The 17,302-nt window shown below is 51.4% G+C and overlaps 1 protein-coding gene across 1 annotated transcript in view; it reads right to left on the bottom strand.

The window, feature by feature from the left end:
• Positions 1-34: 34 nt before the first annotated feature.
• The window catches only part of NMT1 (N-myristoyltransferase 1), a 30,359-nt gene continuing 13,091 nt past the window's right edge, over positions 35-17,302 (bottom strand). Inside the window, exons 4-12 of the mRNA XM_006173106.3 lie at positions 12,236-12,354; positions 11,595-11,686; positions 10,610-10,726; positions 9,645-9,815; positions 8,550-8,658; positions 6,122-6,292; positions 5,369-5,536; positions 4,260-4,397; positions 35-3,509 (exon numbers count right to left, since the gene is read on the bottom strand). Of these exons, the coding sequence (XP_006173168.1) occupies positions 3,489-3,509; positions 4,260-4,397; positions 5,369-5,536; positions 6,122-6,292; positions 8,550-8,658; positions 9,645-9,815; positions 10,610-10,726; positions 11,595-11,686; positions 12,236-12,354 (1,106 nt within the window). The 3' untranslated portion in view covers positions 35-3,488. The remainder of the gene's footprint in view (positions 3,510-4,259; positions 4,398-5,368; positions 5,537-6,121; positions 6,293-8,549; positions 8,659-9,644; positions 9,816-10,609; positions 10,727-11,594; positions 11,687-12,235; positions 12,355-17,302) is intronic.

The following is a 17,302-nucleotide window of genomic DNA, read 5'->3' as shown; positions in this document are numbered from 1 at the left end:
TGCTGACCAGAGGAATACCAAGAGGGCAGGAGGGTTTTGTTCAGCTGCTTCTTTTATTAGAAACAAGTGAGATGTACCAAGCAGAACAACAATGCATTTGGTATTTCTTTCCCCACCCCAGAAACGGATGCCCCTCCCGAAACCCAGAGAAAAGCCAAGACAGAAAGGTGAAGCTTCCCCCTTCCCTGTTCCCGGATGTGACGCCCTGCTGGCAGTCAGTCAATATTTCTGAACTGAATTGTCAGGAATGAAAAGTTCCCCCACAGCCTCCCTAGGGACAGTGTTTGCAGGTCTGCCTTCACTTTACAGTAGTAAACTGAAGCCCTGGGTCTCCTTTTGTTCTGGGGCAGGTGGGCCAGGCCACAAAAAGGATTGGGTGAGGAAGCACTGGCCAGAGATACGCTCCTGCCCTCGCTCGCCAGCCTGGCAGTCACCATCTCCCAGGCTGCAACTCTATGAAGCTATCCAGGCCTATGGGCCAGCCCTTAGGCTGGGTAAATGCTGATCATCTTTGGGCAAATATTTCAAGACCATAGGGACATCCACCCTGGGCTTTAGTGAGCCAGCAAGTAAGCGACGGCAGTTAGAATGGAGTTGCAGGCAAGGCTTCAAATTTTCCATAATCCTAGGTGTTAAAGTGGCTTGGTGTGGGCTGGCCTTCAAACCAGATGTCAGTGTCTTCAGAAGTAGGCGTGCATCGGGGAAACAAGCCCTTATGTAGACCTCAGTCCAGAGCTGGGGCCTCCCTTCTACTCAGCTCTCTCCCTACAGAGACAGGAGGCCGTGGGAATGTGCCACAGGGTCTCGGGTCAAATGCAGTTAATCCAAAGGCAGGAGGCAAACATCTGGAACACAGAGTCTGAAAGCCCAGCGCCAGTAAGTAAGTACTGGCAGCAGAGGGTGAGGGCCACGCCCAGGAGGTCCTCCGACAGCGGCTGCCTGAGGCAGGTCCCGGCTAATGAGCTTGGAGGCCCCGGGGTCCTTCCCTGGTTTGGTTCAAGCCAGTCAAGGCTCCTTGTGGGGAGGCCCCCAACCCCAAGCAGTGGTTCTCTCCGAGCTCTCTGACCTGAAGTCCTGGAAGGGGTTGAGTGAAGAACCTAGGGACCGTTGGGACAAAAAGACTAACAGCAGCCACCGAACAAACTCCTGCAGACCTGGGTGGTGGTGCTAAAGGCCGGCAGGGTCCCCACCATAAGACAACAGCAGACTCCAAGAAGCAGGCATGAGTTTTGAGGAAGACACTGGGGCCTCTCCAGGAGATGTGTTTCTTCCGGAGCAGACACGGGCCTCAGTTTCCATTCCATGACTGGGGACAACCAAGGCAAAGCTCACTCCCAGGGCTGTTGTACACCTCAAATCTCAGAGGCAGCTCAGGCTGGGCCTGGGCCCAGAGCTGACCAAGCCTATGACAGGGAGCCTTTCCAAGTTCCAGATCCTACCCAAGGTAGGAGAGTCGGGCACTTTGTTCTTTGATACCCTTAGAAGCCTGCACAGGGAGGGCTACTCTGGGCCTTGGGGAGCAGTCTGATGTCTGTGAGGCTGTACAGGCAAGCCTTGCCTCTCCGACTCCTGCCATCTGCGGAATGCAGTGCACATCTTGCTAAGAACAGCAGCTTCTTTGGTCTGAGTATCTTGGAGTCCAGGAGTCAAAGGTCAGCCACCATCGATGCCTACAGTTTGCAGCACAGGGACGACGGGAAGAAGGGAGGCCCCTTGAGGCCTCTGATGAAAATCCAATACAGTGGAGTTGCTGGCTCTGGCAGCAGTCTGCAGAAAGCGGGCACCATCCCTGCAGGGGCAGGGGCAGCACAACCCCATCCCAAGTATACAATTTCCTGCAGCTCTGGGAGACTGCAAAATTAGCCTCTGGCAAACCTCACCAAAACCTATAGCCTGCAACACAGGCCTTTTGGCCCGCAGAGCATGGCTTCAGTTAGTGGGACCAGACTGAGCCTGGCCTGCCGGCTAAGGCTTCCTTCCCTCTACAAGCAGCCAGGAAACCCCCTGGCCCACACATCGCACCATCCACCCATCACTTCCTCCTAGAGCAAAAGTTACATACAAGCCTGGATGTGGCCTGCTGACAATTCCCCAGCCCAAACCTCCCCAAGCCACTTAGCTGAGTACAACTGAGGAATGCCCACACGGACAGCCACGTGATCAGAGGCTCCATTATTTTGGGGGAAACTGGCAGCATCAGTAACTATCACCACCACCACCACAAAAATCCACAAAACATCATCAGAGAAAATCAGACTCAGACAATGGCGACAGGAAATCATTTCTGTTGCCAAGCCCAGACAGGCGTCTATTACTCCTTGCCGCTATTTGCAGGCTGTGCTCTTGGAAAAGAGCACAAGAGATGGCTAATGGGTTGGAAGGCACAGGCCGGGGGCTGGTGGCTGGAGGTCTGGGTGTGGCCCCTCACCATCCTTGCCCAACCACCCTGGGGGCATCAGGGTGCTGGCTCTTTGCTCTGAGACGAGCTAAGCAGAGCTTGCACTGATGTGGTCTCCACCAGGTCCTAGATGCTACAAGGAGGTTAAAGGTCCCCTTCAAACTGCCAGTCACCCCAGACAGTGGAAAAATACAATCTCCCAGGGGAGTTATCCCTATAAGGTTGGCAACAGCTGGCTGAAGAGTCCTGATTCAAAAATCAGTTGGCAGGATGACTTCCTACAGGGAGCAGGCCAAGAGGACTGGGAGAAGTGCCTTGATTCATGAAATCTGCTACCACAGATCATCCCCGCTGCCCGGGTTCAGAATACAGAAGAGGCCTGGCCCCTGTAAGAAAGCCTCCGAGTCGGGTCAGCCCCAGCTAGGACATCACCCGCTGTTCCATGAGAGCTGAGCTCTCCCCAGAGCTCAGCACAGCCCCACCGTCTCACCCTGCCTTCTCGAAGCCAATCATTCCAGCTGATTCAGAAGGGAACTGGACAAGATTTCCTACATCCTCTTTCTCCGGCTCTCCCGAGAAAAGTCAATGCCTGCTTTCAGAAGAAACAGTTCACTGTACCAATATGTGTTTGTCTAGCACTGTCCTTAGGTTCTAATTTGAAAAATGATCTGGATTCAGTTTTTCATCAGAGACCAAACATCCTTGTACATTTGGAACATGAAAGATATTTAAAATATTTATATATATATATAATATATATATATATATATATATACTTTTATTATTCACCCGTTAACTCCATAATATGCCAATCACGAGCTAGTTTTCAGCAGTTACATTCCCTTGATCACGGCTGCATAATGATGTGATTAATTGGAAAACAGGGAGACCAGAGACACGGCCAGAGGTGACATCACGCAGCCTACACCATTGCAATACAATTGTCAAGTTCAGTGGCGGTTTGGTAAAGCCGGTTCAGTTCTGTTTCCTTTGCCAGGGATTCTCCCGTTTGTAAAAATTGGACCAAGTGGGGTTCCATTTCCTGCTTTGAATTCTCAGTGGCTTTATCCAGAATCTCACTGGCAATTGGTTACTGTAACACCAGCCCAACCTAGGAGAGCCAAGGGGGAGAGGCAAAGTTGAGCTGACAGTTGTCCAGAGACTGTCCCACTTCCCTGCCCAGACCTGAAGTTCCAACGACAGAGCCTGCAGAGTGCCACCACACTGTGTGAACAGACTCACGGAGAGCCCGGGGCTCTCACTCAACCTCTGGGAGATGCCTTACACATCTATCAGATCCTTCAAGGAAAGCAGCTGTCAGCATCCTGAGGAATACTGGTCACAGGGCCTCCTTCCAGCTTATCTGTCAGTTATCCTGTAAATGCTGACTACACCCATGGCCCTGAGCTGTCCTTTGGAGCTGGCGGAGAAAAAGGTTACATTGGGATGAGGGCAGCAGCCCAGCAGAGGAAAAACCCCTCAGATCCTTAGACTGTCCCTTCCTGACTAACCATGGGCATTCAACTTGCACAGTGTTCTGAGACGGTCTGAAGCCCTGCCCCAGCCAGATGAGGCGGCTCACCTGGTGGGAAGAGAAACCGGAGACAACCTTCCTGCTTCTTTGCGGCTCTGGGGCCAGTGCCCTCAGCCATCCTCACGCCATCGGCTGCAAGGGGACCACTGACCCTGCAGGTCTGGCCACCAGAGGGAGGGGATTTTCCAAGGGCCCAGACTGATGCTAGCTCCCAGGCCTAAGGCCCTGTTTCTGTTGGAGACACCAGCTCCCTGACCCAGGCCAGCCCAGCTGCCTGGCTGCAAGGGAGCCCCGGTGGGAGGCTGCAAACAGCACGTACATACATACCTTCTCCGCTCCCATGCTGGGGCACTTCCAATTGTAAAGATAATACTGTAAGTTGCCATCCCCTATGCCGAACTTGAGCTTCTCCAGGAAGGTTTTGTTCTCCATGAGATCCAGTGCATTGAACACGTCAAACCCTTTCTGCGTGGTGGTAGGGAGGAACAAGGACAGGTGAAGGCAGATGAAAGCTGCCTCACCTTCCTGCTCTTTTCTATCCCATCAAAATCGTCCCGCAGATGGCCACAATCTTCCTTCAGAAACTCCTGCTGCTTCCGTTTACATCCAGGCTCCAGCCAGTGGACCCCTCTGGTGGTGGGTCTCATGACACTCTGAGCGCCACCCGACCTGGCCCCTCCTTGGCGTCCAGACCACAGTTCCCATTGTTCCTTGCTATGCCTCCCTGAAACATTCTAGTAATTCCCACAGTCCTCTCTGGAGACCAAGCCCTGAACTCTTTCCTCTAAGAAGCTGACTCCTATGAGCCACTTGCTGTCTGCACTGCTCCCTCACTTCCTGACACCCCAACTCTCAGGCCTCTGGTTATGTACCACGGGACTTCATAGCATTTGATACACTGCTCTGAGACTGCTACAGACACTTCCTTCCTCAGTCTCGCCAACCCAATCAGAAGCTCTCCCGGGGCAGAGACCAGACTATCCACTGTTTGGCCGGCCCACAGTGGGCTGGGCTGCGTGCGGGCAGAGCCCTGGGTGCAAGACTGACTGGTGACCTCTCGGTGAAAGAGAAGCTGGGCCCTCCCCCGTGCTCTACAGTCAGCCGCTCCAGTGACTCACCACGACAGACACCAAGTTCCCCATTCCCACGCTGTGGAAGGCGGGAGGAGAACCCCTCTACTCCCCACACAGGCCTGGCTATTTAGGCTCCTTGGCAGCACCTCCCATGAGAATGAAACTCACTGAAGGAGTTCAATGCCTTCACTTCAGGTGGACGCTCCTAGTTCCCTCCTACTTTCAGCTGGCTGAAAACTGCCGGCTGCTCTCTAAGTGGAGCAGGAGGGCGAGGAGGCCTCGAGGCCCCCAGCGCGTGGGCGGCTACCAGCTAGCCATGCTCACCACCGCCCCGCTGCCCCTTCCCTCTGGTCTGCTCCTCACCATTTTGGCGAGAACAAGGGCGTCGCTCATGAGGTCTAGAAGAGGGGTCTGGGTGTGAACGTTGTAAAAAGAATAAGCAGCCTTTAGACTCTTGTGGGTCGGATGGTTCATGATGGTGGAGGGAAGTGTATAAAAGCTCAGGAAATCGGTCACCTCACCGTTTGCATTCTGAAGGGAAGACAGTGGAAGAAGGCAGCGTCACACATGCACAGGGATCCTGCAGACTGGGAACAGAATGTTTTCTACTGCCCTGCACCACCCTCAGGCAGCTGCCCCGCCAGATGAATGGGTGGAAACTGAAACAGGATACGCAGGGAGGAGGAGACATATTGGCCAAGGGTACTTGAGGCCAGAGCCAGGAGGAAAATCCAGGCTGGCCTGTGGGCTGAACCTGCTGTGCGCTCTTTCCCTGCCTGCGTCGCCAGGGGCTTCTTGTGGCTCATGTGCCCCCAGACACCTGGCCAGCACTAGACCAAGCTGGGACAGGCAGGGGATGGGAGGGTTATCTGACTAAGATGGGCTCAGGCCTCTCTACTCTGGGTCACCAATGGGGATGGGGGAGGGGGCGAAGAAGGGCTCATGCCAGGTCCAGAAGATCTCATTTTGGCCAATGCAAGCTATGACTTCCTGTCTTTAATGTGGACCAAGCAGGGATGGCCAAGAAGTCTAAGGTGCCAACACTCCCGTCCACCAGCCTGGGAAAGCTAGACCCTGTGAAGGGGTCACAGGCCCAGAACACCCTTCCCCACTCACCTCCACCACAAAAGTATCAATGATATTCTCCTGGGGGTAGAACCAGTGTTCCACCTCCTCCTGGCTCATGACTGGCGTGAGGTGAAACTGCTTCAGGTACCGGGTGAGGAGCTGGTGCACTACTGGAATGTCCTTTTTTTCCATTGGTCGAAGCCCAGCTGTTTTGGGAGTCTGGAAGAAAGAAACCAGAGAGCTTCAGATCTGCTGACCGTGAGCATCTTGGTTCCCTTTCAAGTCCTACAGGAACCAAAAACCTCACTCTGTTTCCCTTCCTACCCTGACCCTGGATCTCACCACCCAGGCCCTCAAGAGAGAATCCTCGGTCATCCTAGGCAACTCCCTCTCACCCACTGTCCATATCCACTCAGGCACACGGCCTGCTTCTTCAGTGTCTTTGGCCCTTTTCCTCATGGTTAAGGCTGTCATCCTTGACAAAGGCTGTTACATCAATCTCTCATCCACAGGGCCCAGGCTATCTTCCTAAGAAAACCCAATCCATCACACCCCACCCTGTTCCAAACTCCCTAACACAGAGCACAAAACCTTCCATCCTCTGGACCAGTGGGCTGTTTTGGCTGTGATCTTCTGTCCTCTAGCCCAGTGGTTCCTAAAGGGGGAACCCAAGGAATATCTGACAATATTCGGAGACATTTTGGTTGTCACAAGTAGGGGTAGGAGTGCTACTGGCATCTAGTGGGTAGAAGCCAGTGATGCTGCCAAACATCCTACAGTGCACAGGATGGTCTCCATGATGAAGAATTACCCGACACAAAATGTCAATGGTGCTGAGGTGGAGAAACCTAACTACCCCATGGATGTACTGGGGTAGGCCCAGCCTAGTGCTACGCCTGGGCCTCAGCAAATCCTTTCTTCTCTCCCCTCCTCTGGGCCTCACAACCTTCTTCCACTGAGCTGGAGCTCATCTCTTCCTACCCTGCTCTCTCTCCTGTAGACTTAGAGCACTTCACAGACAGGCTCCCGGCCACAGGCATCACCGAACCCCAGGGCCCAGCAGAATCTACACTGGATGCCTGCCCTGCCTCCCTACTTGGACACCGCTACACCAGTAGTGTCCCAGCAGGACAATGCTGCAAGTTAAATTCAGAAGAAAAGAACCAAACTTCCAGGATTTAATCTCAAACCAGAATCCCACCCCATAGCTGCTTTTTCTTAGAAATTACTTCAGTGGAATGAAGCCATGTGATGCTCTGGAGTAAATGTTGGGCTGAGGGAACATCCCCAAAGGCTTAATACACAAAGGCAGGTCAGCCAAATCTGAAAACAGTAACAGTTTATATACGTCAGTCACTGCCTGATAAAACTGCTTCCCAGTATAGAACTGCTTTTACAACTGCAGTGCCAGGACCTCTAGCTGCCAAAATCCCCTGCCAATCCTGATGTCTCTAGGGAACACTTACTGACCTTGTTTCTACATGGCAGTGCCCACAATGACACCTCAAACCCTGGACTGAAAAAGCCGCCATGCTGGGGTTCTCACCCACAGGCAGGGAGATCCAGAGACATTCTTCCGGCTGCTACACCACTTTAAGAACGCTCTCCGCCTGCCTAGAATGCAGGGCAAATCTGTCACGATTACAGAAAGGAGAAGACACCCATCATGGCTCCCCAGTCCGGTTTTTGGGGGCAGTGTCTAACTGTGCTGCAGCGGTCTCTCCAAAGAAGACACTAATGACCCCAATCCAATGGTGGATTAGCTCGATTCAAGGGTGATTAATCCAGTTTGGTGGCTAACGGGTCCAGGTGGGCAGCCCTCTGATTAGCAGGCACTCAATAACCATGCTGACACTGCCTGGAAGAGCTCTGAGGGAAAAGAAGGGATTTTAAGATCCATTAGGATCCTGAAGCCAGGCACAAAAGAAGGACAAGGAGCATGTGTCTCATTAGCAAACTAGGCAAACCAGGGCCCAGAACAGAAAACCAGCTCGTTCCAGGTTGGCCCTTCAGTGGCAAAATCTGGGCGGGAGGACTGGGATTGGAAACCTGGGCTTCCCTCACAAGCTCAGGTTGTCCCTCCTCCACCTGACTCAGCAGAAGCAGCAGCACTGGCTCATTTACGCTGGGTTCTAGGATGTGCTGCTGTTCAGCGAGCGGGTGCTTCTTTCCATCATGTTTCACTCAGGCTATGATTACAGAGAATAGGTGTTTTCTGAGTCTGCCAATAGATGGCAGAGAAGCCAGCCCAGGTGCAGGTGCAGGAGAACAGAGAAAGTCCAACTAAAACAAAGCCCTTGCTAGAGATAACAAAACGACAGAAACGGAAAGGCTAGGAATCCGGAAACCATGGGTTGGGTTGCTTTTCTGAGAAGAGAACCCTCTCCCCACCCTAAGTCCTGCTCCTTTCCTGCTGAGGGCCAGGCCCTGCTCGGCCTCCCTCCTGCCCCTGCCCCGTGCCCCAGAGCACACTGGCCTCTGGCAGTCGGTAGAGCTTCATGGTGCGTTGCATGGTCATATTTCTGCTCAGGTGGGAGAACTTCACTTCAATCAGCTTCCGTGGGTTTAGGGATCGATGCCAGTACCTGTAGGGACATAAATGTCCTGTCCTCAGAGGATTCTGGCAAGTCTCACTAAGAGGGCATGGAGATCTCATGATGGCCAGCAGGTGGCGTGAGAGACCCACCAGGCCCCACTTGAGCCAAGGACATGGCCCCTACTCACCACCCTCCCCCAGTTAAGTGCAGAGCTGCCACAGCTCTTCCTGTACTTTCTTTCTCAAGTTCAAAAGCCACTCCTCTGTTATAGTAGTTGTCTGGGAAGAGCAATACTCCCTCCTGGAATCAAGTCAATGGCAAAGACTTCTAGTTCTCTGAGTATTCAGCCTCTGCCTCCCGCCTCTTCTGCCATTTGGTGTTTTTATTTTCGAAGTTTTTAAGGCAGAAAGTGTTCAATTGTTTCAAAGAACTTTCAAAGGCAGACATTGTGCTTAGTTCACACAGGGATCACACATGTTCTCTTTGGCCCACACAATATTCAAAACAAAACTTTAGGACGTTTACAATAAAAATCCAGATTTGGGCTCATCTTTAAAAACAAAAACAGGGGGAGGGTATAGCTCAAGTGGTAGAGCTCATGCTTAGCATACAGCATACACAAGGTCCTGGGTTCAATCCCCAGTACCGCCTCCAAAATTAAATAAACCTAATTACTCTTCCCGCCAATCAATCAATCAATCAATCAATCAATCAAAAGAAAAACAAAACCCCAGCAGATTGACCCCCGCCATTTCCAAATGGCAGGAATCAGGGGGAGCTGAGAAAGTCTAACTCCTTTTGGCAGGACAGGCACCGAGCAGGCTGCCAGTCCCCCCTGCCTCCCCCTTCTCTCCCCTCCACTCCCCACCTGGCTCCTGTGGGCCCCACCACCCATCTTATGAGATACCAGAGCAGTGAGATGCTCTTGAGCACACACCAAGCTGAGGGGCAGAGCTGTGACGCACAGTGACACAAGCTCCTCAACTACAGTGGGCACATCACTATTTCAAGGACCTTGCAAAGAAGACTTTTACCTGCAGGTGCCAACAGGCTTTGGTAATACCACCCCGGCAGTGTAAACAGCTTGGAAGATGCCCTCCAGGTGAACCCGCCGGGTTATCTCACGGATCAGGACTGGAGCCACCCTCTTGGAGCGAAGCTTCTTGTGAACACAGAGGAAGTTGATCTCCACCATCTTCTTCTCTCTGAAGAGGGAGGGAAAAACCCAGGGACAGGCTTTTTAACAGGCAAGGTAACCCTTTCAAGCATGTAGTGCCCCCTTCCCGTAGGGACCGGGGACTTCAGCACAAGCGGGTGTTCTGCCACCACCTGCACTCAGCAGTCAGGACTGGGACTCCCTCCCGCTGCTGTGCTCTGCTGTACCAGCCATGGAGCCCGCCCTTTCCTCAACAGAGACCCTACTTCCAAAGGTAAGTGGGACTCGAGCAAACTCCTTTATTTAAGGCACCACCAGCATCTCCCTGATGAAGCCCCAACAGTAGGCAGGGGGAGTCCCACCTCTAGCTGTCAGGGAACTCCACAGAATAAGTCAAGAGTGATTTTAGGATTTCAAGGTTCTGACTCCCACAAGAATCCACAGCTTCAAAGCCCAGAAGGCGCTGATAGAAGGTTCTGACATTTCCAGAGAAAATGAAGAGCAGAGCTTGAAGGCCTCGTGACTCTGGATGTGAGTCACAGCAGCTCATGTCTGAAGCAGCTCAAGTGCATCAACACACGACTGGTGCGAGGGCAAACACTGAGCTCCCATTTGGGTAGCACACCGGCCCTCAGGCTGACCCTTCCAGCCCAATTCAATTCAAGCAACAATTCAGAGCCAGATAGCAGTTCCAATTATGAATTTCTATTCCCAGCACCCAAGTTCCCTCTCTTCATGGCAACTTCCCTCTTTCTCTTATGGAAGGTATGCATATTTTTTTCCACCTTCCCAGATTGAGCAGGGTGGGGGGGACGGGGGGGACACGGGGGGGCTGGTGCTTACGTGTCATAGATATGTATATTTGCTGGGATGGCGCTGATGAACCCAACCAGTTTCCGACTTGAGACCACTCGAACCCCACAGTGCCACTGGGGGAGCCAGCCAGGCGGCCGGAGAGCCCTGGAAGAGAGATGGGGCTGTGGCTGCGGTGCTGCCTGCCAGCAGGCTGGGCAGACTGAGTCTCACAGAGAGTCTGGTTCTAACCTCCTTGTGCCCCCGCCCCCACCCTGAGAGGTAACAGCTTAATTCTCGGCAGGGCCAAACCCTCCTGGATACCAATGGGATCAAGCCATAGCCCTTTCTTCCTGCTCAGTCCACTCGGCCTACTTACTCACCCAATCCAGGGCTGTCATACTGAGGATTTCCCACCAGATCCAATTCACTGTGCTCACTCACTCTGACAGCCTGAGCCAAGGCACTGGCCTCCTCGGCTCCAAGTCCAGTGGGTCCTGACTGTACAGCCCCTGGAGCGCTGGTCTGCATCTCCCACTGGGCACCATCACCTCCCCTCTTCCCGCTCGACCATTCTTCCTTTCCGTCCCCTTTCAGGCAGACCCCCTCTGTGCCAGCCTCATGCCTCTACCTTCCTGGATATCCAATGAGGCCCAGGAGGACGGACGGCTCAGCCAGGCAAAGCCATTTTCATACAACTGAGAGTGCGCAGGAAACAGGCAGAAAACAACCCTCTTCTTTTAAATCTTAGGCTCATCTCTTCTTCCCTTCTTACATACAGTCGCCATATAATAAACGATCTTTCCTTCTGGGTACCAATGCCACAAAGGTCTCCCTCACCCAGTCACTCTGTCTTAAATAGGTTTTGATTCTAAGCTCCCCTGGAAGTATATCTCCTTCAGACCCAGGAACTCAAAAATTACATATTAATTTGCCATTCAAAGGTTGGCTCTTAGCAGGAATGAAAAATCTGGTACCCTGTAGTGGTTCTGCTGTATGTCTGACTCCCAAATCATAAGAAAGCCTTAAAACTCACCACAAAAGAAATTCTGGGGAATAATCAAATCGGAACATGTTGTCATCATCTTCCACGTAATTCTCATTCAGAAGGGTGTATAGTTCTTTCAGCTGCAGAGACATGAGGAGCTGCCTTAGAGGTATTCTGCCAGACGGGGGACCAACTCCAATACCCTGGGGCTCCAAGCTTTTCAGGGCAAGGCAAACCACCAGAAACTATGTTTAATCTCACAAACCCTTTCCATCTAGGTGCAGCAGGGACTGTTTGGAACAAAGAGCTGTAATGGGAAACTGAGCCACCAAGGGGGAGAGTGGAGACTTAAGCACGTGAAGTAGCAGACCAAGAATGTCTTCCAGCTAACTAACCACCCCTTCGCTAAGACAAGGGACTGAATGAATGGATGAGCAAGAAAACTGAGGGCATGAAGAAAAGGTTTCCTCTTTGGGGAGCTGCATGGTTAACTCTCAACCTGCCAGAGAAGCCAAGCGCTGTTTATGTGGAGTCGGGGGCAGGCCCCAGAGGGTCTGCTCAGACCTGCTTGGCTCAGCATTGAAGAGATCCTTGAAGAAGGCTTGAGTGAAGCGGTCTCAGAATGACTGCAGGGCTCTCTGTGAAAACAGCGCCCAGTCCTCACTCGTGGCCTGTCCAGGCCTACTCACCACACCACGGTCCCCCAGGTCCAAGGCGTCCCAGGTGAAGCCCTGGGGCAGGGTGTAGGGCTCCTGGCGGATGTTGTCTTTGTCAGGCTCCACGGGACCGTGTGTGTTCACAACTTCTCCTGGAAGAAGAGCACAGCCATGAGCCTCACCCTCTGCCTCCTAGGGGAGGGAAGGGGCTCAGCTCAAAAAGCAACCTCAGCAAATTCTTCCTGTCCCTAGGAGTCCTCCGTCTGAAGAACACTCTGTTCTTGGCAACTGCAGACCATCTCTCCAGTGATCCTTCGCCCCTGACCGAGGGCCAATTCACGGCAAAACTTCAGAACAATCCCTGGGATCCAAGGTGATTGGTTTCTTGGACATTCTTTTAAATCTCCCTTCAGTTACTGAATGACAAACATTTCTCTTGATTAATTTGGCTTCCTGCCTCCTGGTTGGTGCAGAGAGTCTTGTCATGGCCCTGGCCCAGGTCCATCGACCTGAATGGATTTATAAGGAGTTGCAACAAGGCTGCTTTTGTGTCTACAGCAACAACAATGTACCGGGCCCGTTCCTGAACTAGATGATGGCATTGAGGCGCCAGGCTCACTCCCGGCCCTGCCAGCCTCAGCTCTCAGCAATGTGGGCCAGTCAACTGCTGCCGCCAACTCAGGCCCTCAGTGTTTACAAAGCCCTGCGAGCGCCTTTAGGCTGAATCACTGAGTCTGCACCACGCTGCTGGGAAGCTATCCTTGGACACAATACCCCCACCCGGGACAGACACCCCTCCCCTGCAGAGTGTGTGGGAGTGCTGGGGCGTGCTTAGATAGCCCTGACTCCCAACCACAGCCAAATCAGACTCATCTGATAAACTTGGACGAATGAGCCACTTAATTTCAGCCCCTGGGATTATTTGGCCCTGGTAGTGTCTATAATTCAGAGCTCATTCATGTTCACAATGTGGAAGAATACAACATTTAGTACATTTTAAAAAGTCTTTACAAGCGGCCCACTCAGTACAGGGCTCCCAGCACAAGGCCCTGTATGTCTTAGGCATTCAGTTCATGTTTTTACTGACTTTCAGACTCCTGGCCCCAACACACCATTCTAACATGGAACAGAAAGCTCTAGACCCTCTCAGTGATGGATCTGAGGGGGCAGGTGCAGTGGAAATGAATGCATCCAGCCATGAGACAAGGACAATTCCACCAGGACTGACCATCTAACGCTCACCCAGCACATTTACTCAACACCAACCAGACCTCATACGCTAGGATAGAGGTGGGAAAAGACAAGGTCCCTGGCACCACAAGATGTACCATCTTCTGGGGAAATAGTCAAGAAATGAGTCATTACCAACATGCTAAAGGTCACAAATAAGAAAGAATAGGCAACAATGGGGACACACAGCAGGGAAAATTCCGGTTAAATCCTATTTATAAATTGGCTCCCAAACAGGTTTGCTTGGGGGAAAAGTTATATTTTTCTTCCCTAGTTTAGAAACTGGCCTTTTGATTTATTCATAAGTAGCCCTTGTGAATTAGTTTAATATAAGTCAGTCCACTTTCAATTCCCTGTCACATATAATTTTTTGAGCCTACCAAGCCAAGGGCCAGACCCTTGGAAAGTACCAAGGATTTCTCTAGTCTTGTCCAGGTGCTAGTCAGTATTCCCTATCTTGCTTTGAATTTATATCCTTCCCAAAAGGCATTTTTACACTTCAGAACCTTTTTATTTTTTTTTCCTAAATGATTTCCATGGACAGGATACTGGTGGTCTTCCCCACTGTATTACAATAATCTCAAGGCCAAATCATTTCATTTAGGCTGGTTACTAGGTCCCGCAGGCACCAAGCATTGCCATTTGCACCTTCACCACGTGGTCAAGGAATCCTAGAATGCGCCAGCTCTAGGGCAGGAGCTGGTGAATGAAATGGATGCAGGTACTTATCATCATGGGCACCAGGCAGACAAGCAAGCAGGCACCTGCCACCCAGCATGATGAGAGCCCACAACAATGATGCAGCAGTGCTAAAGGACCTGTGGGCGGGGGGGGGGGGGGGCAGGAATGGACGGGTCAGGGACGACCTCTCTGAAGAAATATCTAAAGATGTGACCCCAAGGAAAACTAGGAATTAGGCAGGCAGGGTGGGCTGGGTGGCAGGGAGGATGGGCACACTGAGGGGACAGCATATGTCAAGGCCTGGAGATGGAGGGGGAACTAGGAACCAGGAGACGAGGCTGGAGAGGAGAGCCGGGGCCCACCGTGGAGGGCCCTGCGAGCTACAGAGGCTGGACTTTATCCTAGGGCTGTGGGGCATCCTTAACAGATTTTTAAGGGGTACAGAGGGAGGAATGACACCTTGAGGTCTGAATTTTACAAAGAGCACTCAATAAGTGCTTGTCCAGTGACATTACTGGGTGAACTTTTATACAGTGTTCAAATGGATAAGTCTTCATCTAGGTTTTGACAGACCAGCTCCCATAGATTATCGCAAGGCTGCTTGCTATCTGCAAGACACAGATGACAAAGCAGAGTGAGAGGAAACACTGAGAAAGCAGAAGCCACTTTTAACAGACTTGCAGACTAGGGTGCCAGCGAAGCCGAGAAGCAGCCCAGGGTTCCTGTACTGTCATCCTGCCAGTGCCCAGCACCACGGCTTCTGCCTGTCCTGCTCTGTGGACAGTGGCCTGCCCTCCACCTTCTAATGGCTCTTGAGCACCCCCGGCTGCTCTGCAGAGCACAGCAGGAAAGCAGCCAAGGACCTCCAGGCCATCACCAACCAGCAAACAACCAAGGACACCGGGAACTTTGAAAGAAAATTCTGGACTTTCAATGGGTTTCTTCTGCACACTCTACCCTCAAATTCTCTCTCTGCCTTCCAGCATCCAAGATCCAAAACTAAGACCACAGTGCAACAGTGAAGGACTTGGGTGAAAAGAATGTGAGATTTGGGAGACCTTAAGCCCAACCAGCAGGACAAAGGAAGCTTCTCTCTCAGGGCCCAGGGCAACCAAAAAGTAGTTACTTTTTAAACCAATCTAACAGTGGCCAGATTCCAACCCACTAAAGTCAGGCAAAGAAAAGGGACCCCCTCACACCCCTCCTCTAGCGTGGGAAAAGGAGTGATTTTCAAAAAGAACAACATGGTCTGAGAAGAGGGATCAAAAGTTGATTTGGGAGCACAAAGAACTGTTATACGGCCAAAAACACTGGCTGTTTAGAGGCCTTTCAATGGTGAACCTAGGATGATTTTAAAGTTCTGAAGAATTCTAGATCTCTGCAGTGGAATACAATCTAATTCTAACTCTCCCCACAAGTTGTGGAGGGCCAGAAACACAGTACGCTGGATATGCCTGAGTCTTATTAGCCCCCATTTAAGTGGGAAAAATTAAAGCAAGAAGCTATAAATCACACTACCCTAAGGCACTCAGAAGCAGAGGGTGACACCTCAGCCATGCAGACCAACTGATGCCCGTAACATGGTACTCTCTACGGGGTGACTCACAGACACAAAGGAATCCTTTGTTTGGACTTGACTGACCGAGGACCTGAACAGCAGACTGGCCGGATGCTTGGAGTGATCACTCTTCACAGAGCCCCACACCACACAGGGCACAGAAGAAATAAAACTGAGCCTCATACTACCTTCCAGAGAACATCTGGGTCCTTATGAGCAATAGTGTGGCTTTTCCAGAAGCTTTCTGAGAACAAAACTAGAGCACTTTCTACATTTACAGGTGGAGAAGCTGAGGCAAACAACACAGAGTAACTGGACTGAAGTAGAACAGGGGCCCATTAATTCTAATCTGCCTCTTCACCTGAAGGTTTCATGTCTATGAAGAACGGAGCTAAGTCACCCATTTGCAAACTCCTAATGAAAAAATCCAACCAAACCAAAACCCCATCTGAAAACAGCCAAGATGCATGGCAGCCCCCACAGAATGCCTCTCCATGCATTTCACTCAGTGGGGAACGTGTAGCTCTTGATTTGGACTGTTCCTTCAGTGAGGAGTAGTCACTGAGACCCATTACTACTAATGCCTTGGTAATAGCATTACTGTGACCCAAAGCCCTGCTGGAGGGCTTAGCCAGTGGCCTGTGACCTGGCTGACCTGGGCAGCCCGACAGACATGGTGGATGGGTCAGGAAAGGGTTCCAGAAGAGTGCCTGTTGCTAATTTACCACTCATAACCATCCAGGCACTACTCTGCTTTCCACCCCCGGGGGCATCTCTGTTACTTCTGGTCTACAAACTTCATCTGCTCTAGAGCAGAGCTTCTCAGACTTTCAAAGTGGACAAAAATCCCCCATAAGTTCTGATTCTGCAGGTCTTGAGATTCTGCATTTCTACAAGCTCTAACGCAATGCCCACCCTGCTGGTGGGAGGCGCACACTCTGGAGTAGGCGAGTGCTGTGGGCACAGCTGCCCCTCTCCCCTCACCTACTCCTCCCCACCAAATACAGTGTCAGGTCTCACTGCGTTTCTGGAGGGAAGTAGTAACATGGACAACCTGAAGGTCACTTAACATTTGTTGTTAAAACACATACATTTTTTTCCCAATATACTTACTTTCCTAGTCATGTAGAAAATAGGAACTGGGCCATCAATGGATCCAGAATCATGATGCAACCACTCCAGAAACCTCTTGTCAATGGGAACCCCTGAAGTTACCCATCAGGGCTAGCAGTGGCTCAGTCTCAGCAGGCATTTCTAACTCTGCTACGTCTAGTCTCTTCTGGAATCCTGTTAGATTTTCTGCCTGACCCAGCCCTCTGGGAGTTCATCAAAGTTTTTTTAAGAGGCGACCAAACCTACATATAGTACTCCAGGTGTTAAACCATCACTGTTAAGCAAAATGTCCCATTATTTTGCATTTAGTAAGCCTGCGTCGTATGAGAGACAAGCGAAAGAGGCTGGGGACTTGGCCTGCTCCAGACTGAACATTTGCCCAGATAAATAAGACAGTCTATAAAATCTGCGTGGGAAGACAGACCCATGGGCACACACCCCCACTCATCATGTGCCAATGCTTTGTTTTTCTTTGTAGATTTATATTTGATGATGAGGGATTAAAAAGACCATTATTT

Source organism: Camelus ferus, chromosome 16 (genome assembly GCF_009834535.1).
Source record: "Camelus ferus isolate YT-003-E chromosome 16, BCGSAC_Cfer_1.0, whole genome shotgun sequence".
NCBI lineage: Eukaryota > Metazoa > Chordata > Mammalia > Artiodactyla > Camelidae > Camelus > Camelus ferus.
This window is presented reverse-complemented; position numbering and strand designations above follow the sequence as displayed.